The sequence below is a fragment of the Symsagittifera roscoffensis genome, chromosome 6 (assembly GCF_963678635.1).
Source record: "Symsagittifera roscoffensis chromosome 6, txSymRosc1.1, whole genome shotgun sequence".
Classification (NCBI taxonomy): Eukaryota; Metazoa; Xenacoelomorpha; order Acoela; family Convolutidae; genus Symsagittifera; species Symsagittifera roscoffensis.
The window spans coordinates 29,500,209-29,526,631 of record NC_087067.1 but is presented as its reverse complement, the minus strand read 5'-3'; the positions used below and the strand labels follow the sequence as shown (position 1 = coordinate 29,526,631).

Here is a 26,423-nt window from a genome sequence, read left to right as displayed (position 1 = left end):
TGAGTTGCTTTATCAGTTTTTATTTCATTCTTTCTCTTACAAAAGTAAACTATCAACGCTTAGAAATATTGATTGTCTGAAAGTGGTTGGAAGCTTAGTTAAGAACAAGGTAAGAAATACCAATAAGTTAAAGATCCAGATGAAGATGAATACGCCAGCAAATCAACATTTAGTGGATTAAAAAATTGCCCCTATGTTTGTGCTCACGAGGTTAAGAAAGAAAACTCACGTTTTATATTTTAAAAGTGTTTGTAAAAGTGGTAATTTTGAAGAGCGGTATTAAGCCCCAATTTGAATCCAGGATTTGATTCGACTCCCATTTTTAGGACTGAACCGAGTGATGATTCTCAAAGGCCATACAAACGCAATTACGTACTTCGCTTTCTCCCTCGACGCAGTTTCAGCCGCGACTGTATCACGTGACAAAACATGGCGGGTGTCCTCGATAGATGTACGATACAAAGACAAAGAGGACCCCCAATTTATAGCATCAGGCGATACTGGCTTTGACCAGGGGACAGATTTGAAGTGTTTGTTGTCGTGCAATGGAAAAATGATAGGAATCTACTCGGAAACTGAAATTAAACTGAAATCAGTTGTAACAGATGAGACGTATGTAACTTATTCGGATTTCGGAACAGGTCTTGCGATTAGGAAGTGTCTGACAGATAACAGTTCAAAGCACTTGTTGGTTTGCATTGGCAAATACATGGTGGCAATTCAGGTGAAATATCATATCATGTCTACTATAGAATGGTTGAAGCGTGAAGTTCAGAAACCCAACACAGCGTCGTTGAAAAGCAGAATTCAACAGCAATTGGATGATGAAATCAAAAAGTTAGAAGCGTGGGAAGCCAAAGAAAACCCAGAAAATGAAAAGTAATGAGCGAACTAGTTATCTTGGTTAAATGATGTAGATTATTTATCCTGATTGTTATATATAAATTTTTCCTTTACAAGGTTGCTGGGTTATATATCCATTATGGAATAAAGTTGAAGTCTCTGTGTTTTTGAAGTGTAAAAGAACGAAGTGATTTTCACTTATATAGGTCTTGTGGATTTTTTTTTGTTTTTTTTTTATCGAGGCAAGTCTTAAAATTTGTTAACGCTCTAATTTGATCTTTCTCGTTTTGAATTTTGATTTTTGTTTCGTTTTGGTTGTTCGAAGGAAGGTAAAATCCACTATCGAACAGCAGAAGTGTAAGGGTCATGAAAAAGCTGAATGACTTTCTAAAATTATAATAAATGGGCTTGAGTCTGAATCCTCAGCGGAATGAAAAATAACCTTGAGTCAAATTCTCTGAACGGGAAAGCTTCAAGAAAAAAGTGCCAATCATAAACAATTCTTGAAATTAAATTAGCTTTACTTGATATATTATTTTCTTCGAAATACGAAAATTGAAAATGGTGTAAATTTTTCCTTAATTTTTTTGGTTTCGTTGTTCTTTCCTACCACGTCACGGAAAGTTTTTAGCGAAGAATTATGTCGTAGGATCCGTTTTTTAAGCCACTTTGAGGAAGGTTCGTACATGGGAAAGAAAGGTCTATGGGTCTGATGTGGTATAATATTAAAGCCCTATTGACGTGATTGGGATTCTAAAAGCAAATGGCCTCAGTGTCAAAATATTCTATCAGTGGTCCGGAGTGTTTTTCTTTTTTGACGAGTTGCTGACTTTCCAAGTTCAATTTTACAACAATTTAACATGATTTTGACAAAAGGTAGCGCTTTTTCTTGCGTTCTTCATCTAATTCAATCGCTCCTCTACAAAAAACTTATGAGAAAGAAATTGCATATAACATTATAAGATTTTCAGTGTTTCTTTATTGTTATCCTTGAGCAAGGGTGCTGCAACTGCGTACTTGGCTTTTTTTCCACTAAAAGAACTCTGTTTTTCCACTCGGTTGTTCACAAAATTTCATGGCACGTGAAAAGATAATAGATTTTTCATCTTATTTCAAAATCAGTCAACGTTACAGCGCTTTTGGCATAGAGGTAATACACCTGCTTGAGTTGACGAAAGCTAGTGGTTCAAATTCGACTGGGAATTGTTTTTTTTTGCAAACTAGAAATTTAGAAAAGTCTTTATTTTTACCGGCTTTTTGTCTTCTTGAAGCTTAAGCTGTCTTCTAATTTTCAAAGTTTTATTTCCAAAGCCTCGTTGGTGAAGGTAATGTAGATACAAGATTTGATGCGTTATTTAATTTCATAAAATGTTTTTAGCAAAAATTGATTTTCAAAAGATTTTTTCGCTGCGTCGATTAATATGCACAGAATTATTACGCATTCGATTTTTATGCTCGAGATAAGTAAGCATTGTTAATTCGGAACTGATATGTTTCCTAGTAAATAACTTGTCCAACACAATCACTGAATTATTATCTTAAATCTGCACTTTCGTCAAGCAACAGACATATTTGGCATGTCTGCATTCAAATACCCCTTTTATTCAATATTTTTACCCTGGCAATAAGCGAGGATGTTGCAAACCGGTACTAGACTGTTGTCCTGTAAACAACTGTTCACATGATGACTGAGATTTCAGTTATCTCCAATTCTGCTTTTTCATCAACTTACACATGACTTTTATGAGCATGAGTGATTTTTATTTGATTTCCTTTATTTAAAATGTTAAATTAGCAAGTCTAGTTTTTTGTTTTCTTTTTAGTTCAGCCTAAAAAGTTTCTACTTATAATGTATCGGCTTAGAGGCCTCTTTTTAAATATTACAACAGCAGATAGCTTTTTCTTTCGAAATAATTTGAGGGAGAGGGGTTTCGTATTTTTTTTTCGTACTTTCCGTTTTTTACTAAAAACTTTTTTTCCTGCGCAACGTGTGTCTGCTCAAGAACTATCGACTTTGTTACCGCTTCATTTTTTTGTTTTGATGCTTATTTAACAATAAATTGTCTTAATTCTTGGCGCCTTTTCTTGACAAAATTATTCATGACAAAATCAAGAGTGAAAATAGTGGGAAAATTTATAAATTTTTGTTACTTGAAAACTGTTTTCTCCGGTTTTTATCTTTATTTCTATCGGTTAGCTTGTAATGCTATGAATGTATGTATGCTTCGCCTTGCCTATGTTCTTAATATTTCTTAAGGTTTAGGTAATTCAGTTCCAAGATATCCGTTTTTTTGTTTTAATTCAATTTTCGCGGTTTGAAGATTGATATCTTTTTAATTTCAGTTCATTTTATTTGTTAAAAGGAAGGCAGTCTTCACTGTCAAACAACTTAAGTTAAAAAGTCACAAAAAACGTTATCGACGCCTGGTTTCGAAAATTTTTGTTTACTCGACCTATTTTTTTTCGATTTCTCAACTAATCGGCTGAGTTGCATCCTGTTTCGTAGTTGGAGAAGGAACAATTTTTTCTCTGCGAGTGAGTCTTTGGAGAGGGTAATTAAAATTTCTTAAAGTTTTTTGAAAACGAATTTTTTAGGCTCAAAGAGTGCTTTCTCTAATACTGTCGGCAGCGTACCGCTCCATAAGTTTTTTCCTTTTTTCCGAAAAATAATTTTCTAGACAAATTGAGACCAAGTTATAGCATTTTGCTTGATCTAGCTTTTCTCGACGTTTCGGAAAAAAAAGTTAATTTCTGTCCGCCAATTTTTCATGAAATGTTTGTGCTCTATCGCAAGTGGTGCAATGCTTTGCTTTGCCTCTACATATGTTTCAAGTTTCCTATTTCAATTTGGTCCGAGGATTCTTCGCTACTCGCAAAGCAACCAGTTATCCTTTTTAGGTTATGTAAAAGTCAATCCTTGATTGTATACATGTTATTTGAATTCTCTAATGTTATTGAAAATGCATAGTGCATGGCTTCATTTTTTCTATATCTTTTTGAATTAAAGTCAGCTATGATCAGATTTTCTTTTTTCAATGAACGAGAAAAATTTTTCATGTTTTCATTGACAACCGTCATCCTTGAAGTTCATATTGTTTTTGCTATTTTCTTCAAGAAAAAATCCTAGTGTTTTTAGACTGATTGTCCGTTGAAATGATAAAATACAAAAGAAACGCCCACCAGTTGCAGAAACAGTCAAAAATCCGTTCACTTAAAAGCCTAAGATGTTGCGCTATTGTTATACGCTCAGCTTCATCTTGGTTTAGGAACTGATTAACATTTATATTGATCTCATCAGAAAAAGGGGAAAGTGATAGCCGTATTCTTTTTTTCGTTGAATTCCAATTACCAACTCGACGCTTTAGTACGATAAAATAAGGAACATATCAGCTTGATGTTTTTTATTCACACTGATTTCGGCGATTGGCATAATGTGCGCTTTTTGAAGATGATAAAATTAATCCTTACACCGTAACATAATTTTTTCATGCGTTGTGCACTATTTGGCACTCAAAAATGTTCCAAACTGGTCTGATGCAAGCTAATTGGACGACGAAAATTTCAAGTTTTTCCCGTGATATATGAGCGGTCTTGTTGTTTTGATTTTCGCAGAAAGTGAAGATCATATATCTTTGGATAGTTTTCATAATTCAGACCAATTTCAGTGACCGAGTTACTTGAGACAGTTTTTCCGAACGTTCCGGCCGATTTATTTGTGTTGTGAAAATTTTTTTATAATAATGGCAGCGTTACGCAAAATATTCATACTTCTCGAATTATTCCGCAGCCCAAAACTTCCCAATTGAATTGAGGTAAGCTAATTGGTCGTATTGGTTCCGTATACGGCTCAACATTCAACTCTGAAAGTTTGATAATGAACGTCTCTAAAATTTTACAAAAAAAACTCGGTTTATAAAAAGAAATGGAACATTCAAGGCTCTGCCCTGATACACATGCAGTTTTGTTGTTTATAGGCTCAATTGAGCACGCTAAAAAAAATTGACTCGTGATGAAAATAACCACATGAACACTTGTTTATACATACCATAGATTTTGTTGAATTTTCTCGTAATCACGCAAAAAAAAGCTTCTGGATTAAAAAACCGAAAAAAAAATTCCCTAAGTTCTATTGCAACTGAAAATGAAATTTTTTGCCTTGAGAAATTTTGTTCAGCCAATAAACAAGACTACTACGTTAGGTTTTTGGCTTTCGAACCTACGTCGAAACGGTTATTGTCAAATCAGCCTTTTCTACTGTGGTTACTTGAATTGGATATGATTCCTGGGCGGGCAAGAGTTGGAAAGGTAAAAGATACCTACTCGAGAAGAAAAAAATGTTTGAAAATTGTGTAGCTTTGGCGCAGTGTTTTTTTTAGATAAAACATCAAAAAAATTTCTTAAAACTTTGAAAAACTTTTCAGCCAATGGCGCCTAATTTGGCAATGTTTTAAGTTTTTTTTTATTTCTCTCATGACATCATCTCAAAAAGGTCACAAAATGGAAGAAAATATATTTTTTTTATTTTATTATTATGGCCACATCCTTATGAGTTTTTTGCGCAACAACTGGCAACTGTCTATGCTTGTTTTTAATTGAACTTTCGCCTTAACATTTGATATGTAATTTTATTTTGGAGCCAGGGACTAAGAAGTATAAAAATATCTTGCCGTGATATAATTATCAGTTAGGAGGCGACTAACTTAAAGAATTATCTATCTGTGCACTGATAAAGATCCATAGTGTAGCTAAAAGTTACGGCGCATTAGGAGGCCAAATTGAGCATTTTATGAATTTTGAGCGGCTTTCACAACAGGTTAAAAATAGAATTAATGTGAAATGGGCAGCATTGGTATTTTTTTGATTTTATATGCTGTTTTGGATTCCACGCACAAATAACTAAAATCGTTTTTCATCGCTGTTCAAATCGCTCCAAAAACATGTAATTTGGGGAAATCCACTACAATTTTTTTGAATCTGCAACAAATTTTGCGGAATCCGGAACAGTTTGTGGAATCCATAAGCAAATATTAACATATGTGTTTAGTAAATTTAAGCTGTCGTGACATCCGCAACTGTAAGTGGAATCCGCAAATTCTAAACTGAATCCGGAAATTTTTTTGTGGATTCCGCAATTTGTAAGCGGAATCCACAAATTTTAAGTGGAATCCACACAAAATTTGCGGAATCCACTTACATTTGCGGAATCGGCTTAAATTTGCAGAATCCGAAACAACTACCTCTATTCGCCCACTACGGAGTCCGCAACAAAATTCATGTGCCACTTTAGAGGTATTTGTACGCAGAGTTTGAAGTAGAAGAAAGAAAGAAATTTATTTCTCTGGTTCAAAAACATACGCATTGGAATCTTATACATTTACAAAATCATTGAGCAGAGGGGACACTAAATTGACCTTTTGGTGGCTGGTTAGTGCCTTCACCGGAAGGAAGTCCACGTTAGTTCTGTAAGGGGAATCCACTAACATTTCGGAACATGTTTCAAGACTTGTCTCTCGTAATGCGATGAGTGAACTAACAAGATTTTATTTGGTGCCCATTAGCAAAATACAACGTCTTCAGTTGAAAACGATTGAATTCTTGTTTACTATTACCTTCTTTTTTCTATGCTGCTGTATTTAAGTTTTCCTTAAGATTTCAATGTTCTGTTTTTTATTTACAAATTAGTAAAGTAGAAGGCTAAATCATAAAGGTAAAGCAGATGCTCCAGTAATAGCTGCTTAACTTGTTCAGAAGTGTAATAAGAAAAATAAATAGAACGAGTCATTGTAATAGAAAATAATATATACAAACTAACGCAAACTAACGGGTCGTGAAAACTTTTCTCAGAGCTTTTGCGGGCCGCCACCGTGATTCATTGATACAAAGTTGAACCGGTCACAGCCATGATGAATGCGGCCCATTGACGATTTTAGCTTGAAAATTCATGTTGAACATATTTGGCATTAAGCAAAATGTAACTGACAGCTTGCTTTTTTATCTACAATCAAAATTGATTGATATGATTTTTTAAGTCAATGTAGACTGAATCACAGGTGATCTCAATGAAGTTTAAGGTTAAATCATTAGAAATTCGGCAAATATATAAAATCAGGCAAATATGTTCGCCAAATAACAACCACTGCAAGTCTGAATTTTTAATACAGTTTCCATTTGGAATTTGTTTTTATGTTGGTTTTTAATTAATAGGTCCAATTTGGTCTATTCAGGATTTTTCAGGTTTTTTTCGCTTGTTTCAGCCTTTTAAACATCAGATCAGTCGACCTGCATTTTGTCGTTTGATGGCAAAAAAGTTTCTACCCCCTGTGATAGTGCGAAAAGGGGTTAGAGGTTTAGAGTTTCGGGGAACTTAGAGTTTCGAATTTTAGAATGTTCGATAGCTCAATTTTCTGACAATGACGTTTTTTTTTGGCCCAACTGGTGTCTGTTTGAGGATTGAAAATTTTTTACTGCAGTATAAGTTTTGTTTCGATGGTAGGTTAATACTGGAAGTTATCTTATCAGGTACGTTTTGTTTTACAAGAGTTTGTGACAAACCAATAAAATTTAGGGTCTTTTTTGACGTTTTGTCAATTTTTTCTCGACTCAGTGGCTTCTGTTTAACTTCATGTCTGCAAGTTTGTCTTGTTCTGTTGATTAAGTTTTGCTATCTATGACAATAAAGGTTCTGTAGATTATGTGATTGGAAAATTTCTGTAAAAACAAATAAGCTCAAACTGTGTTCTCAGCTACTTAAATATTTTCAAAACTAGAATAGCCGGTTACTGTTCAAGTAGCACAGAACATTCCGAACATAGTTTTCCGACATTCTTACCATAAGATTTGAACAAAAAACGAGAGCATACGATTGTCAAAAAACTTCGACAAATAAAGTAAAACAAACAAATATGACTACAATTTAAATATAACAAAAAATTAGGCACAAAGAAGCTATTGAAAATGGCCTAAACTAAGCATAAATATGCTTCCTGGCTCACAGTATTTGCTCAAAACCAGAACAAAAGTAAATAGTTTAAGAAATTTTCTCAACACAGAATTTTTTCAAAATTTTTCAAATTCGTTCGAATCAGGACTGGAAGGGCTTTTTATGATATCTAACTAGAACCTTTTGTATGGTTATTGGTGGTACCTGAGTTTACTTGGAAAACAAAAAAAAACTAAAACAGACCCGAATACAAATTTGCCCAATTTTGAAATGATCAGATTAACAATCAATTCAGCCTCTATCTTGTTGTATTTACAACGAAGTGTGTACCCGAAAATCAAAGATCGTGTTAAAATAGAATATTCGTCTAGCAAAAAGTGGAGTCTTTGAAAAATTTGATTTTAAATACACGCAACTTTTGTGTTTTATGAAACTGTTGATGAAAAGAACAATTGTAGAACAGATATCTGTGTCATAATCTAAGAAGCAATCAATTAAGTGGTTCAATGATATTAAAAACAAATTTGAGTTTCAAAATGAATATTAAGGTAGCTGTAAATAGATTACTGTAAATAGAACGTTTTCTTTCTTCAATACTCTAATTAATAGACAAAAATGATGTCTTTGATGATACTGGGAAAGTGAGAAATCCGAAAAAAAATGAAATTTTGAACTAATTTAGAAGTTCTATAGTTTTTTTTTCTAGTCATTATGCGTCCTTAAGTCTGCTTTCGTTGGTCTAGAATTAGTTTTTATTGAGACATACGAAATTTTCTGCCAAAAAAGCAATTAGTTTTGCTACTTTCAAATAATGTAACATGATTTGTTTTGTTACTTTCAAAAAAATGTAATTGTTGCGTTGATAAATTTAATCTAATTAGTTATATTTTAATCTTCAATAATGTTCATACTCAATAATAGAAGAACAGTTTCTTTTTGTTCTGACTTTCGATACGAAAGTAACGGAATATTTGTGCTCGGGGTGGGTTTTTTTTTTCTTCAGACAAATTTCGACTTTTTAACTAGCCATTTTTGACGGAAATTTTTTATATCATTCGAAAGCTATTGTTGTCCTGAGCTTAAATTTGAAAAGATATTTCACCTGTGATCATTTTTCGTAAAGTTATGGGGGTTTAAAGATTGCCATTTTGGTCAATTTGGGACAATTAACACGCGATATATTTCGCGCTATTAACGCGTAAGCGGAGAGTTAATCCGTCTTAGAAATCGTTCCAAATTGGTTAAAAAAAGCTTTTTCGCCATAATTGGTTTGTTACAAGGAGCAAAATCTATCCTTTTGTACTTTATATGGCGTGTGGGGGGATAATTTTTAAAAACAATTCAAATTTTAGAAGAAAAAAAAATTCATTTTATTTTATTAAATTTTTTTTTAAATGTTATTACTGCTCCATAAACCTTAAAAGGCAGTCGGAACGTTCAGGGCTTCGCCCTGATACGAGCAGTCTTGTTTGGCCTTGTAAATTATAGTAAAACTGATGCTCGTTCCAAATTGAAGCAATATTTCCGTCTGACATTCAAGATTTATCTATTAATTTTTGAGAAAAATTTAGAAATAGAAAGAATTTGGCAAAAATATAAATTGAAAAACTTCCCCGAACACAGTATGTTGAACGCATATCATAAAAGATCGTAATTACCGACTAACAACGTATTAATAAGTGCAAATAGTGTCATCTAATTCAATTCAGAACAATTTTTGATCCAGAATAAATCGCCGCGCACGCCCTATTAGCATGAGATACATCGCACTTTAGTTGGTTCAAAATACGCAAATGGCAAAACTCACTCAACTTTACAAAAAAGGTGAAAATTTTTTTCGAATTTTGAGCTCAGGATGTCAAAATTTTTTCAGTGGAATCAGAAATTTTGATGATATTAATTTGAGTCAACGAAATTGCTCTCTTAAAGCAAATTTTTCTTTCGAATTTTGAGCTCAGGATGTCAAAATTTTTTCAGTGGAATGAGAAATTTTGATGATATTAATTTGAGTCAACGAAATTGCTTTCTTAAAGCACCATAAAATACTATTTGCCGCAGGCAGTTTTGGGCACTTTTTGGAAGTTTTTTTTTGGCGCGCGCTCCCTCTCAGAGTTGTTTTTTTTTGGCGCTAAAGACGCCGTTAGAAAAATTTCAGATTCAGTTGACCGAGAATGGATGTCGTTAAATAGTACAAGGCTGAAAAATGGCGTTCGCTTCTTCCCCCTAAATCCGACCCAACGATGCGCAAATATTTGTTTTTTTTTCTACGGATTTCGGAACAAAAAGAAAAGGAAAACTTTGAACTTATCCTGCAGTTAACTGAATTTTGCCTGACCGCCCAAATTCTTAACCCTCTCGAGATAAATTTCTGTCGAATCGAGCTGGTCACGTCCAGACAGGATTTTTTTTTTTGCTTGTTTTGGTCAGGCGCACCAGCTGGTTTAGGAGGGGGAGGGTGAGGCGACGCACCCCCCCTCAGGAATTCGACCCCCTGCCGACCCAAAGGGTTTTACTATTTTGAGATAACCATTTTTGGTCACGGACCCTAAAATTTTTCGAAAGGCTTATTTGGCGCCGATATATGCTAACTCTGAGGAGGCACCGCGCGACGAAAAAAAAACGCGATTTTTTTGGTGAAATTTTTCCAAAAATTGCCTAGAACGCCTTTTTTGGCCTGTTCCTTCAAAATTTTGCATGCGGCGCAGAAAGTTTGGTTAAAATAGAGTATTTATAGTGATTTAGGAGAGCTCAGAAAATCAATTTGGTCGACCTGGAAAAAAGGAAAAAAAAAGTTTTCGAAATTTTTTAAAAATCCCCCCTCGAGAAAATCCTAGATCCGCCCCTAGACAGAGGCATCTGACTTTCAGTCAGATCGCGTGTTAAAAACTAGAAGAAATGCTGTTTTAGGGTACAATTGTTCTGAAGAAATGATGTTTTAGGGTACAATTGTTCTGAAGAAATGCTGTTTTAGCGCCGGATAAAATTGTTCCACTCCTGCAAGTTAATGAACATTTATATTCTCAAATTTTACAGTCAAGTAATTGCCAAAAACAAAATTGTGCGTTTGTTTCTTTTCAAGTAGTCAAGACTTGTGTGCGCTCTAATCTTTCGACAAGAGGGGCGGTTTTTGATTTTTTCAATTTTGATTTTTTCTCCCAAAGGCTCAAGAAATTAACAGACCTCAAAACGTAGTTAAGAATAGGTAGAATATGTACTGTAATGGCAAATATGGAATCATTCAAATCCGTCAGCATGGTAGTTCTTGACGTTGAACTTATTTTGAAGTATAAGTGCTAAAAATAGGTTACGTTTCATTCATTTATAAAAAGACCAGGAAAAAATTGTATTCGATATAGAGCACACTATGTTTCGATTTATGTGAGCCATTTAGAAATTTGGCCAATGTTACGGTGGATTTAATTCTCAATATAAAACATATAAATTTACAAAAATCCGTGTTGTGACATCGTTATAGTAGTCGTTACAGTAGTTTTTTTGACATCGTTATAGTAGTTTTTCTGCTTTACTGAATTTGAAGGTTGAACAAACATATTATGGAATTAATTCTGGCTCCGATTTATCTTATCCATTGGATTAGGGTTCTTATATCCAATTATCGCCTGTTGGGTCTTCTTGCAATAGTGAATGCAGCACAGCATTTATGGTGCAATTAGCATACAAAGTTATACGCAGAACCCACCAGATGATAAGATCAAGCAGAACGTCAAAATATTCTCGTGAATATGAGATTAATTTTTTTTAAAAATGAATATTTTGTACTTTTTTACAATTAACACTGTTTATCTAGAGACGATAAACCAATATACGAGGTGATCATCTCTTGAGGGAGAACCGCCGTTGTTCCCAATCAAGACCCACGTGAAGTAAAGAATAAATCCCAACCTCACCCCTCCCAACCTCTCCCAATTATCAGCAAGCTCAAGTCAACGGTCAAAGTCAAAGAGCATGCAATGAAAAGACATTTGTTCAGCTGCCATGAAAACATATTATGTATCAAACAACGATCACCAATAAAGGGTAGGTATTCAACATAATCTGTCGGCCTAAAAATTTATTAAGGTTGACCCAGGAGAAATCTCCAGTACATGCGCGCTATACTTGTTCTTTTTACAATATTACACGAAATTCTGCCGTCGCAAAAGCAATTTATCAACCTCAAAATCAGTAGACAATAGCCAAAATCAGAGTCAAGGTAAAATTTGTCTGGCGGAGACATTAACAATTTTATCCATTTGGATAAAAAAGCAATAGATCATAGCGGAGAAGAAAAAAAAGACTGGGTAATAAATGGCTAAAATTACATGACAATAACCAGCAGACGTTTTCGATGTATTGTTCCCATTGAAAAAGACAGAAAAATGTAGATGTAATGCAATTATTGATTTCTTTTGGAGCAGATGCATACAAATTACGTTCAGTAATTCGATTCGTCTCTTTGATTTTTCTTTCAGACCCTAAACTCATAATTTCATTCATTTTTATGTTAATTCAAACAGGTAAGTTAAATTTTATTCAGCTGAACAAATGTGTTTTCCCTTCACTTTTTCGTTAAAATCTCAGCGGGAAGGCAGAAATTTTTTGACGGGGGAAGACGGTTTCGAAAATTTTCTCTTCCAGTTACCATTTCTGTTTTTCGAGCGCTGCCCGCAAAACTAGTATTTTTGACTTTCTCAAAATTACTGCGATTCATGGTTTCTTAAAAGATAAAAACGTCATTGAAAAGTTATTAAAATATGAGCGCACTTTTTTTACGTGACGCCGCACAGCATTAAGTCAGGCTAAACCATGTTATAATTTCTTGGATTGTGGATTGTTTCTGAATATCATTAATAAAAGCCTAACCATTTTTCCCTTTAAATCAATGACATTTTGATTATATGTGAGTTGCATTGACATTATAGTCTAGATTAGTGGGTATTTTTTAGTTAAGCTGGAAGAATTTTTCTGACTTTTTTAAATAAATACCATCATGGTGGGATGGATACTTGGAGATTCAAAGAGACTTCAGGCGTTCTAAATGATTGCTGGTTGATTTGATTTATTACCTGTGATTTTTTTGTCCAATCAAAACCCAAAACTGGCGCCCCATGGTTTGAAAAATGTCGCTCATGTGCCCAATTAGGCGAAAATAACTTGGACTGAAAATTGTTGCCGGAAGGTAAATCATACGAAGTATACTTGCTGAAAAAGGGAATCTATCTCCAAAGCATTTTTCTATAAGTTGTTCAGACAACCAATAATGCTTGCTTTGCTCAAGTAGTAAGGGGACTACTGAACATATACTAAATACACAGGGTATCCACTAAAGGAAAAGAACTACCACTATTTCCCTGTATTTTTCTTCCCTCTTCTATTCAAACAAAACTGTGAAGACAGTTCTGGGTGAAAAGCGAAAAGGTATATTTTAAAGGAGTTTAGTTGAAAATAGCGCCAAGCAAGGGCATATGTGTGAAGTAATTTCACCCAATAATTTTACAAACTCCTTGTTTTTCTTCTCTGTCGGGATAATATTGGAACAAATTTAGTTAGACCCTCTATTTGGGCAAGCATTCTTCAAAAGATAAGTTAAATTTATCTTTTTCATTGTGTTTTCACTTTCTTAATTTTACAATTTTAGCCCGATACTTTCAAAATTTGACAGAGGACCATTTAAGTAGTCTAGCTAACAGAGTACTGCTTGAAAACAAACAAACCCCTGAAGAACGCTTTTAAACGAAGCTATAATTTGTTACCGTGTTTACAAAGACTGGGCAAAAATACCGTTTTACGATCAGTTTTGCCCTTAAACTGACACCGAACACGACGACAGTTGAATGACATTCGAGTACTTTGCCCTCAAAGAAAATTATTATTACTCAATGTTATAACCTGTTATATCTTTATTCTAATAAACTTCCCCAGCAGGTAAGAAAACAACGCTTCCTATGTATTTGCAGTGAGATATAATTTTTTATTGGAATTATTAACCTATTATTGATTATATTTGCGTATTGTAATGGTAATTTGAGATAGATCATTTACATTTTTCCATAATTTCTGATAGAAATTATTTAAAGCTTTTTATTCCATTAATAATTCTAAAACGTGCGCCATCTGAAATTCAGACAACACGTATTGAAAGTGGTAACAAAACAAAACGTAGAAAAGATACCATCTTGAATAACATTGGCAACAAAACCAAACACGTATCAAGATAGCATTCATTGTTCGTCTCCTTTTTGCATGGTGCTTATATACACATTGGTCGATTTCAATTCCGACGCTTATTGTTTTCGATAAACATCTCTACACAATTGTTTATAAATCTATTTAACTGAACCTTCAGCGCCTTTATGGCAATCTAGGAGTCCCGTAGCCTCGTCTGAATGCCTACCGCTGATGAAGCCATTGTCTGTTACTTCATAGTCCTTCTTTCCATGCTGTCAATTTGTATTATGATTGGGAGCTACTGTCTTAATTGAAACGCTGTTTTTTTTCTGACATTAACCACCAATTCATGAGTGAAACTAACCAATTTATAGACTTGCAATCCGGACTTGGAATTTCAGAGAAAAATCAAACAGGTAAATATTATTTTTTTTGCACTAATGATTATGTCTTAAAGTTGTTTTGAGCGTAACAAAAAAGGTTCGAAAATGATTTTTTCAAATCAAAGTTACATCAAATAATAAAGAGTTCACAAAATATTTTGGAAAAAATTGGCTTTAAAAAGTAGAGTACGTCTTATCTCATTCTTGATTTGTTCTGGCAGGAGGTTTTTTGCAAACTTTTGGGATATTGCTGGTAATTGTTCACTTTTTCTAGACTACTTGCAGTTTTATTGACCAAATAGCTCTACAAACTATGAACCTTTGGCTGTGGCAAAATTTGATGATCTTTTGTAGAATAGCAACTCAACAAAGATGAAAACTTTTGGCCTGGAATAGTGCTTTGACACTCCCAGCAAGATTCACAAATATAAAAATACAAAAATATTTTGTCGTTTTGTCTCTAGCCGTGAACAAATTGTTCGGAATCTTTTCAATGTTTTTGTGCCATAACTAGCTTTTTGTATAAATTATCTATGTATCAAAAATTGAAGAACAAGGTTCAATTATGGTGTCTTTTGTGTTTTTTAGTTTCATGAATTATTTCATATTGAACCCCACATTTACTAAGGCATGATATTTGGTTGCTGTGCATTGCTAGATCAACTTATTCAATTTTCAAAAAATTTAATATTGCAGATTAATATGCAACAAATCGTCGCTTCTATTGTTTTCAATTTTTGCCTGCGACTAGTCGTCGCTTAAGCCAAATTTTCGCATCACAATTTTTCCCACTTTTATATTTCAAGTTAATTTTTCCGGCCATTCGAAAAGTTGGGAAGAACTTTGTAATCGGATGTGTTACCTTTTTTCGTTTTTTTTGTTTTATACCACAAATAATCCTTCGAGAGAGTTGACTGATATATCATATTCATGCGCTTTCAGTTGTAGCTTGAACGAAATTTTAAAAATTTTAAAAATTATTTACTAGCGTTTAGAAAAACCGATTTGAAATCTCTTCAAAAAATTTCTGCAAAAAAATGAAAAAAAAAATTGATTTTTTGAAAGATTTTAATGTTACGTCAGATCTTTTATCACACAGCGCAGAAAAAAACTAAAATATTTTTAAAGAAATTTTAAAGACTTTGGTCGGAACATTCTGTGCTACTTGCACAGTAACCGGTTATCCTTGTTTATTTTCTGGATTTCTTACGTAGTTTTTCGAAGTCAAATAAAAAAATATTTTGCTGAAAAAGTACCGTTTGAACTATTTGGCTGTTTTGAGAGCAGGAAATGAACCTCACAGGTGCCATTACAACTAGGGAATAAATTTTGCAAAAAAAATTAAGACAAAAACTTTGTGGTAAAGTTTTTCAGAACTTCATTGAATCTTTTGACCCCATATACCTAATGAAACAATTAAAAAAAAAACAAGCAAACACAAAACCTTATAACTTTTTTTAACAGTCATAGGGAGGTGTTTCAATTTAAAAAAAATCTGCTAGAATTAATTATTTTGCAAAAAGTCACCTTAAAAAACAGTAGAAGTAGGCAGTAAGCTAACTCAATTTCTTTTACATCTCAGACCAATTTTTCTCGACACTACAATAACGTTTCTAATTTGTTCGGAATTCGATTGACGGCCAGTATGTTTTTAAGTAAAACCAGAATTTACTTGATAGGAGCTTTTTTGGATACTAACATTTGGGTGGAAATCTCTACCTACGCAAGGAACAAAAAAAACAGGAAAAAAACTAACGAATCAATGGAGCTCTCCGAATCAATTGAAAACAGTTTCCTCAAAACTCTTTTGGTAAAATGTGACTCTCAAGGATAAATGAATCTATGTATACCTTAAAATGAAAACAAAAAACTAGTGGCACTACCTCCAGAAAACGAAGTTCACTAGTTTAAAAGCAAATTACGACACCTGGTGTTTTAAAACGTTAGAACTGTCATTATTTGAGAATGCGCATTCATGCAACAGCCTTAGCAATCAAACGGCCCCGCTGAAGCGGGTTTGACAAAGTTTTCGCTGATGCCACAAAGTTTTTTTCTGATAAAAAACTTTGACAAAAATCCGTTAGTTGTCACTTTTGTTAACAAGGTGGCTTATTAACCTTAAAACTCCCAAATCACTTGATTCGATTGATGAAGATTTTTATTTCTTTTCAGAATACACAGAATCAATTACGAATTTAACGTGCATAATTTGAGATCTGAATTTGCACCATACTTTTTGAGGTATTCACTTTTTCTTAATGATCCAGTGAGCAGCAGACATATTGATCAAGCAAGACCGTAAATTTATCGAAAATAATAAAAATGGTATTAAGTAAACACGTTAAGCTCAAGCCGAAAAGCACCATCAAACAAATAAAATTCAGATCATTAAGCGAACTTTTATCAACTTCTACAGCCAACACACGCAGAGAATGAAAAGTGTATCATAAAAATAAAATTTTGTTGCTTACTGGTACATTCAAAAGTAAAATTCTTTGTTTTGTTCTCCTTGATTAACCAAGTGATAAATATCTATTTTTACATACCGGCCTTTTCAATGAATAATTTGAGCTGTTTTGTTTATTTTGAACGCCTGAACGTCAAATGGTAGTTCAAGATCTGTGCCTGAAAGGTATCCTATTACCTTTACGACCTACCTTTTTATTAGAAAAACCGTTGATTTTATGATTGGAGTTTTTTTTATTTCGGAAAAATCTTGTAATATTATTATATGATTTTAAATTGTTGTTTTAGGAAGTTGTTCCGAATGTGAACTTGTTTCCCAAATAAAGTTAACAAATCAGGATCCAATCTACTTTTCGATTTCATCTAGAATTACCACATACGACCTTGAATTTAACCCTCTTCTTAATGGAGAAGTCTTGGATTGGAAACATCACAGAAAAATGATTCACTGGTAAACATCGATATGAAATCAACCACCTGTGAAGATTTATTATCCCGACCGAAACAATCATTACATTTATCGAATCAGTTATTACAAATCAGAGAAGGCAGTTATAATATTATAACCAGCGGGGGTTGGTTTGGTGACGGAGGCGGTGGGTGTTGCCGCGTGGTGGCGCTGCTAGGTCGTGTTCTGCGGGTGGCACTATTTCTGGAAATGACTGCAGTTTTATTTACGCGTGGTGGAGCTTCTGTGATCGAGATTGACTGGAACAAAAACAACAAAGTGTACGTCAGCTTATTCGAAAAATTTAGAATTTCTGGAATTAACGCGTAATTATACATGCTCGAGTTTCTGTTTCCAGAAAACTTCTGATTTGTCCATGTTCGTTTTTGGTTCCGATTTTCCCCGGTATCTGTGGCAAAACAGGTTATTCAACAAATGTAAATGTTTCAATTTTTTTTTGGAATTTAATTTATGATTAAAAATGGCTTTATGTGCAAATTGGAATTTATTTTATGTGCAAACTATACAAAATTGAATTTCCTAAAGCATAAATTGATACTTATGGATTATATAACAAGTCGCTTTTAATGTTAGATAATGCCTAGTTGGATTACATAACTCTTTCTGTTATTGGTGTAGATTCCGAGGGTCTAGTGGACACCTGGTGCGGGTGCACATAGGAGACAGACTGGAGATCACCTGCAGCCATAGACAGTCCCGCATTCTACTAACTGACCAATTCTCAGGTGCAGAAAACACCGTTTTCAAACATCAGAGACGTTTGAAAACGGACCATTTGGTCTAAAGACGTTCTCTCAGGCTTCACAAGATGATATAGTTATTACCAATATCTTACACTAATATACAAATTTGTGAGCCTGAAAACAATTTTTTTATTATTTATCATTTACAAAATTACCCGGAATCAAATGGTTAAGAAAATTGTTAAGAGTAGCTAATTGCAAATTTTTCAATTTTTTTTTAAATTGGCAGTTGTTTCGAAATAAGGGAAGTTACACTCACTAACAAAATTTTGTTATTGACATCCAAATTGAATTTTCAAGTTTTGTTTTGAAAAGGTTTCATTTATATATGAGAGTCAAATCCATCCGAAAACATTTGTGGTACAACATTTTGCGTCGGAAAAACAATTGGACATTTAATTTAATAGAATTTAGTGTGATACTTAATTATTTTCTTCTTGGTCTTTTTATCCGATCTTGTGTACTTTCTGCACGAACTTCCTACACGATCTTGTGATTTATCCTATTGAAACACTTTCAGTTACCTTTCAAAATACTGTTCTGTAACAGTGACAAAATCAAATTTTGTAGTTTGTTATAAAAAGCGTATGCTAAAAAAAAACAATTTTTTTCTGTTGCATGTTTTGATCTGCCTTCAGCACTGTCTCTTGGTATCTTTTTTTTTCACCAATCAATTTTTTCTTACATTTTTTTTCACCAATCAATTTTTGTTCGTTTTGCTGAAATCTATGCCGTGGTTGAAAAAGTCACAGTACAGCCACTGTTTGGGAGTTATTTTTTACCGTGCCGTCTGATTTCTGAGTCTCTAGGAGTTGAAAGGATCTATGAGCAGAGCGTGTTCTTCCACGGAAAATCAAGTTAATAAAGTCCGCAAATAAAGTTAACCGCAAATAAAAGTCAGATGGTATTCAGCTGAATTATTATTTTTTGAGAATTTTCAGAAGTGAATCGGAATCCAAAAAGAATTTTTTGTTTTGACCATTGAAAATGGGGAGCTTTGTACTCGGATGTCTTTTAGTTTTTCACTTTTTTTTGTTTTTCACGCAAAATCAGGTACTACAAATACTTATCGGACTGGGTTGATTTATATATTATATTGAAGTCTTTTCAGTCGTCATTAGTTTAACTTAGTTTAATTTAGCCTTAAATATGAACTTCAGGATGTTTCAGACTAGCCTAATCAAAATACAATCAAATTTCGCCTGAATTTTTGGAGCTGAGGAAAAAAAATTAGACACAACGTAGAAAATGAACGGAGTCGAGTTTCGTTGAATTTTTCTAATTTTTTTTTGAAAATTGATTTGTTATTAGCGGAACAGAACTGATTAGTCAGTTTTTTTTTATCACTGTCCGTGTTGTAATTTCTTAATTACTGAATATTGATTGTTTGAAATTCAAAACAAACCTACCAGCAAGAATTGTGAAATTTCTTGCAAAAAAAGTCTAAAATCAGCTTTCTATTGGCCTACCGAACAATACAGAACGACATTTGTGTTCTACTGTTGACTAATTAATAATCACAAGCTCCGGATAAATCTGTGTAAAAAGTTTTTAAATTTTCATTTCAGAAAACCATTTCCATTTCCTGTTTTTAGCACTTATCTTTGGGAAAAAAGCAAGTGAAAATTTAGTTTTTATAGGTTTCCCACTGCCGAATGAAACATGGAATACGTCCATCATTTTGAACGTTGTGTCCAATTTTTTTTAAAATTCAGCTCAGATATTTAATCAGAGTTTCAACTTTATTTTGAAACAGTTAATCTGAAGACCTTGAACAAGGAGTTTTTTGGCTATTTCATTATTTCAGACCAACTGACTGATTTGTTTTTAAAGTTTGCTAATATCTCCAAACCACTATTTACATGAATTAGAGGTAGTTATACTAGAATATAGGGTTAGTTATGTCCCTTGACTTTTTCGGTATACCAGAGAGCACCTACTTCTAATTGACATCATAGCGTCTAATAAGACCTTCATTGATTTCCATAACTGTCTAATATCAGATATCCAAAAACTGCTGACTCAATTTTACCGCAATTTGTTCAATTTTTCTGCTGAATTTGCTAGCATGTTTTCAAAATTCTGTCCCCTTTCTTAAAATTTTTAGATCCGCGCCTGCAAAAATGCCAAAAAAGCAAGTAAATTTCAGTTTTAATGTGCAGCGCCATACAAACAACCGCTAAATGATAAACCAAAAAAACCCACAACCAGACCTGAAAATGGAGTCCTCAACTTTCGGCGAAAAGCTCATTAGATCCGAAAATAAGAAGTGATTATAAAAATAGAACTGTAAATCTTACTGAGCCTTTTATAATGAATTCCGTTTGATGTCCGGTTGCAAACGAAGTAGCTTCCCTATTGACACTGAGGTCTCAAAAATTAATCTTATCCATGTTCAATCAAACCTAAAGTCAACATATCAAGTTTGAATGCCCGAGGTTTTCCGTTTCATAACACTTTTTTACATTTTATGAATTCCATATTTGGTATTAAATTTAGCCCACATTCTTTCCGATTACATGTATTTGTCCAAGTACAACCTTGCAGTTAAATTTTAAGCTTCGTTATAAAACAAAATCAGACAGCTTGGGGATAGTTGGTGTTAATTAGACGCACTTTGCAAGTAATGTTTACAAATTCATATGGGTAACGAAAGTAAATTTTGTATTTCCCAAAAACTTCAGCCAACTCCTTTTACCTTGACAATTTCCGTGATTGCGCTGATAAACTAAGTTCCATTTACTACTTAGGAGACATTTTATTTTAAATCCCCAAGGATCGGTTGAAAGCTCTGCCTTGCCTTCCAGGGAATTTATGCAGCGTGTACCGGGCCCAAATCGCACTATCATAGCGAATTCGAAACTGAGGGAAAAGAAAATGTTTTCCAAACCTTGCACGCGTAGATTGCAATTAGACTATATGGTCTGAAATTGTCTCCTGGGTTCGAAAATTTCACCTGATATTAAAATTAGAGACAAACTGTTGTTCTGGACAGAATAGAGCCAAAATAATTTTGTTTTCCTCTTTCGGTTAAACCGGATACCACCTACATAGTTTTTCACTTAAGACGCAGATTTGGAAATAAAAGAATTATTTTGAGCTTTAAAGTGAGTTTACACAGCAAATCCCCCGATAATCTGACTGCATTAGAAGGAGGAACGCCAAATCAGATGGGGTTTTACGACTGTTTGAGATAGCAAAAGACTGATTGTATTTCAAAAGTCAATTCAAAGTTTGCCAGAATCAGAGTTGTTATTTTTTATGTGAAGGCATGTTTCTTGTTAACATGTCTAGCAGTTTTAGGAACTTCACAAATAAATCAATAAATGGGTCACTATTAAACAGTTTTTTATCCAGGAGTTTACACGGTGCTTGAACAAATTAAACAAAAGTTTATATAATTAAATCTATAAAGGGGGATCCGAGCTCTTCTCAAGGTCGATGGATTTGGAAAACCCGATAAAAAACAAATCTAATAAAACACGGTTTAGGGTTGTAAAGGCACATATGGACAACATATATCGGACCAAAGAAACTACAAACGCCGAATAAAGCCCTTTATAACCCTATTAATTTCAAAGATTTCTTTAGCTTTTGATAGTTTTTATGATAAATCGCCATTGACTAAGGACACTTGATTTTCTCAAGAAAATTTTGTCGAAGAAAAGATTTTAAACTAACAAGCCCTTGATTCATGAGCTGACTGTAACGAACAGTCTCGGAAACTCAAATAATTTCTGAGATTTTTTTTTTTTTGATTCTTTTTTTTTTTCCCGCAGAGCTCAAATAAAGCATTAAAACTTTACGAAACAAAATGTTTGCAAACTGAATGAATTTGTTCAATAATCTGAATTTTTTGTTTAGATTATCTTCGGTGCAATTTCAACGACAGCCAGCCAACGCTAGAATCATTAAACCTAAATTCCAGCAAGCAATCATCATCTTCATCCTACTACATGACATCAAGTGCAAATCAACAGCAACGACAACAATCACAACAAACACGGAAGCCTCTTTGGGAATTGAACTGTAGTGATTTGTATCGTGAAGATATGAAATATTACAGGCTGAAGATGCAGTTGCCAGTGTATAGATACCCTTCACTGGTTGATCAGCCCAGATTCCAGTTTGCAAAGCCATACTTCCTCATAGGTGGGTGAAATGAATGCCAAAATAAAGCTAATCAGCTTTTAAAATTCAAGATATCTTTTCACTATATGAAATACAACTGAAGTGTTTTGATAAAGGAGTTATTTCCTTGCGAGATCCTGTAGAATGGTCGGAACATAGAGGATCATAGATCACTATTCCCTTAACTTGACAAACCAGTGACCTACATGTGCAGCAGTTTTTGTTTTTCTTGTGATTTAAAAACCAATTTGGTGGGCAAAACATTCGAAATTGTTTTGAAAATCCGCCCTATGGAGAAAATTTTGGAGCCGCTTCTGCAATTGTATAATAAGAAACAAACCGCATTTTTCAGACGTGGGGACACCAGAATACCAAACAACACCCTCGCCCCACACAATTAGGCAGGCTCTACCCAATAATCTCTTTATAACCCCAAGCGGGGAGGGGGAAGGGGGAGGGGTGATGATGGACGATGCGGGTGAAAGACAAGGGGCCACCCGGAAGCCGAAAACCAGACGGCACGATTCTGCTTCCAAAGAGACACAACACAAAGAGCAGAGAGTGTACAACATGTGTGAACAGTATCGACTGAAGTTGTCCATATTTGTCGAGTTCAGAGATGACAGTTAGTGAATCTTATGGCGCAAATATTTTGGCCATGAAGAGTTTATGGTAGTTTTGTACGGTTCAAATTTTGGTTGCAAATGGATTTTTGTTTCAATGGCGCTGATTTTGCATCATGGGCGCCAAATTTTATTAAGCATTTCACTTATAAAGACTGTTATTTAAAATAAGACGTTTGAAAAAATGGGCCTTCATTATGATTGAAACCGTTCCATTTTGAGAACATGGATTTTTATCATCATATTAAGTTTTTATTGAGTTTGAAAGAATAAAAACTAAGTACCAAAAAACAATAAAACTAAAACCATATTTGCTACATTACAGTTATTAAATGAGCTATTTAGGTATCGGCTACAGCCACGAGCATTTGCCAATTGCAGACGAAATTGAAGCAGGTAAGCACTATTTATATTATAAACAATAAAAATTAGATAAATTTTTCACAACTATTTGATTATCTAACTTTAAAGCTATGTTTTGGTCAAAATCTTCAAGAAAAGTTGCAAATAACTCTTTCTTAAAAATCATTTCTTCAATTTTTGTTTCTTTTAGCTGAATCTTTATTCAAAGACGGTGAGTTCATATCAATGTAGTTGAGTAACCGACTGACTCATGATCAAGTTTGTTTTGCCTGATGAATTGTTTGGGATTGATTTGCTCGCAGATTTTAACTGACCATGATTGACTTTTCTGATTTATTTTATAATTTCTGCTTCGGTTCACTTTTTCTAATTCAATTTTGCTTTTATGGAACTATTTAGAACGCGATTAGATTATCAATGTTTTGGAAACTTCAAGATAATCATCGGCAAATGTTTTATAGTCTTCTATCGAAATTTTCCAAATCACTGTTTTCTGTGAAAAAACGAAAGAATTTTTCGGATAAAAAGTGTTTTCCCGCTACTACACAAGGGGGAAATATTTAAGGTACAAAACCGGCACATGCTTACCATTGATTTAGTTCTGTATCGGGGTGATTATTCTTCACTGGGTAACATAGACGGGGGGAGGGGGGTAAGCTAAAGAGATCCCAATGTTCATATCTAAAAAAAAACATAAGTTGTTGCTGCTGATTTTTGTATGCTAAAAATTTTCATCGTGAAGAACATTTTCACGGTTTTTTAAAAATTTTTTGCGATGTATGCGTGTTGATCTCCGCTTCAGAATGTTTTTTTTATGCCATAGTCATACAAAAAACAAGTATACCTGTATAAATCCAAAAAATACAATTATGGGAATTGACTTTTTGTACTTCGTGTGCGGAAATGAATTTTCTTTTCATTTCCCAAATCGAGTCTCCCCTTAATTTGCATCCTCTCATTTTCAGACCCCTTTTACCCCATGTTGATATGAAAGACGACCCTAAAGGGACGGGTTATATTATTTCAGCCCTTTTTCTGAACACTTTGACAGTTTTTTCACCTATTACAATGAAAAATGAGTCATCGCTTAACCGAAATTAAGTGCCTAAGTAAATGTCTATTATCTGAACTTTTTCAGCAGGCCCTTGAAAAAACATCAGTTGGTTAAGAAAATAAGATAGTATTATGTTGCAGTTTGATAGATTTTTTTGTCTCATTTCAGCATTTTTTCTGAAGGCTTGATTGATTTTGGTTCCGCATTAGTGAATATAAATAAATCACAGGTGATTTTGCAGGTCACAAACAAATCATTAAAGGTTGAGTTTCTTAGTGTATTTTTATTTATTTTATTTTATATACTTTTTTTTGCTTGAGGGAACGAATTAAGTCAATAAATGATAACTTGTACCTATTAAAATCAAAGAAGAAGCAAGGCTTGACCATAAGTTGTTTTATGTTCCTGACCTGATTTAAATGCCAAGGGAATAACAAACAAAGTATTGTGAGGCTGGAAAACTTCCCAACAACCAGATCAATCAAAAATATGTTGAATGACCTTGATTGCACAGTTCAGTTCTCTGCATTTGACTTGAGGCGAAAAGAAAAATATTAATGTTTTGATGGTATCAGTTTTTGTTTTCTCTAACGTATAAAAACCAACTACCAAATTATTTGTTTATGCAGTTTTCCGGGAAATTATTTCTTTTTGGAGTCTTTGAAAAATACTGTAGGGAAATTTTCCGCTTCCAAGCATGTTCAGTTCGAAAGCTCCAATAACAAGTTAAAATAATTTTGAGAAGTTTTCTCATTTTTTAGATTTACCGGTCAACGGAATACAATCAGCTTCATTCCATGTATTTTAGTGAACTTCAAAATTTATTTAAATCAAACTCTCAAAAAAAACGATTTGAAAAAATAATATTAATAACCCTGAAGCTTCTCTTACCATTACAGAACGATCTAACTTCTATTTCTACAACCATTAGCATGTAATGTATCCTTTCCAGTGATAAATTACTTAATAAAAAGTGTACATGACCAGGTTTGTTTTTAGAAAACCATTTGACAGATGGAGGAGGGAGCAATTACAGTTCAACATACTACTACAAGCTACGGCAGCCAAATGCAAACGACGAGAAAAAGCCAAAAGAAAAACAGACAGGTCTGATTAGTTTGTTTGAATCGTTCAAATTATACTTGACAAATCAGAGGCTGATTTGAAAATCGAAACATATCAAAAATTTGCTCTTTTCTTTTCCATTATGCCCCCCTCCAATAATAGTCAAATCACAGTGTAAAGGGCTAAATTAAGTTTTTTATTAAGCTGCGGGTTATAATAGCAAAGAACCCAAAATTTCTGGTTGAATTTTTCTCGAAACACTAAGATACAATATCTATATAATGTTTCAATGAAAGTATTATTAACACGGAGACCTCCAGATTTTGGTTTCCAAGAGCAAAGTTGGTTTTCATAAAAACTATTTAGACCAAGAAAATGCTGGCCAAGAGTTTCTCAGATTCCAAAGAGTGCCACACCCAGGTGCAACTATAAACTACAAGGAGCCCTATAAACCCTCCCCCTCTTCTCAAACACCGTCGTCATCTTCGCCCCACCATCCACTGCCAAACAACACTCCAGTTGCATCCTCATCTGACCTTTTGACCCCTGATCGCGGAAAATTTCCAGCCGAAGATTCAAGTATTGATGCCAATTGGAACAACAACAATAATAATTTTGATGCAAACTCAAATTTTTTCAGCGTAAACCCAAGAGATAATCAAGGAAATGAAGGCAATAATGATTTTTACAATACAAATAACGGCAATGATGGCAGAATTGGCGGAAATAGCGCGGCCACTAATGAGACAGATTTTAGAGTTTGCTTAGTTTCAGTTTTAATGTTTTTAAATATTTATTTTTACCCCTGGTGCTAGCGAATGGACTAATTATTTAATTTAATTTTTACTGATGCGTTTCAATGCAGTAGAATTTATAGATCTTGAAGCTTTTTTCCTTGCACAAGAAAACATTATAGATAGGATAAAAACTTATGATAGGATAGATAGAATAGGATAGATAGATAAGATAGAAATTTTTTAGAATGAAGCTTGAAGAGTTTTTTAGTAAATTCATAATGAAACAAAACGAGTTGTACAGACTTTAGTTACCTGATCTACAAGCTAGTGTCTACAATTAGAATTGCGTTGTCACACAATCGTGCTAGCACAGTGAAAAAAAACATGAATCATTATTTGAACTAGTCCATGAAAAAATGTTGTGCAATAAAATATTTT

At 33.7% G+C, this 26,423-nt stretch overlaps 2 protein-coding genes across 4 annotated transcripts in view; both read left to right on the top strand.

Moving 5' to 3' along the window:
- The window catches only part of LOC134847732 (transducin beta-like protein 2), a 343,894-nt gene extending 342,891 nt beyond the window's left edge, over window positions 1–1,003 (top strand). Inside the window, exon 5 of the mRNA XM_063864926.1 lies at window positions 327–1,003. Coding sequence (XP_063720996.1) covers window positions 327–883 — 557 coding nt within the window. The 3' untranslated portion in view covers window positions 884–1,003. The remainder of the gene's footprint in view (window positions 1–326) is intronic.
- Window positions 1,004–13,044: 12,041 nt separating this feature from the next.
- LOC134848103 (uncharacterized protein DDB_G0286175-like) lies at window positions 13,045–26,113 on the top strand. Of its 3 annotated transcripts, none has more exons than XM_063865448.1 (9): window positions 13,047–13,708; window positions 17,089–17,529; window positions 17,888–17,994; window positions 21,877–22,164; window positions 22,496–22,768; window positions 23,112–23,162; window positions 23,320–23,340; window positions 25,183–25,290; window positions 25,615–26,113. In XM_063865448.1, exons 2-9 carry the CDS (start codon window positions 17,264–17,266, stop codon window positions 26,061–26,063), a joined length of 1,563 nt encoding a protein of 520 aa, XP_063721518.1. In that variant the 5' UTR covers window positions 13,047–13,708; window positions 17,089–17,263; the 3' UTR covers window positions 26,064–26,113. The 3 variants fall into 3 exon arrangements, with proteins under 3 accessions (XP_063721520.1, XP_063721518.1, XP_063721517.1); XM_063865447.1 differs by having other exon boundaries at window positions 13,047–14,367; XM_063865450.1 differs by lacking the exon at window positions 23,320–23,340 and having other exon boundaries at window positions 13,045–14,367.
- Window positions 26,114–26,423: the final 310 nt, after the last annotated feature.

What these genes read in the sequence shown, in the direction of transcription:
- LOC134848103 (XM_063865448.1), top strand. Translation starts at nt 17,264, where the DNA reads ATGAAATCAACCACCTGTGAAGATTTATTATCCCGACCGAAACAATCA. An exon ending in ACTAACTGACCAATTCTCAG is followed by an intron (nt 17,995 to 21,876) that starts GTGCAGAAAACA and finishes TTTTTTGTTTAG; the next exon opens with ATTATCTTCGGTGCAATTTC. An exon ending in GCCAAAAGAAAAACAGACAG is followed by an intron (nt 25,291 to 25,614) that starts GTCTGATTAGTT and finishes AAAACTATTTAG; the next exon opens with ACCAAGAAAATGCTGGCCAA.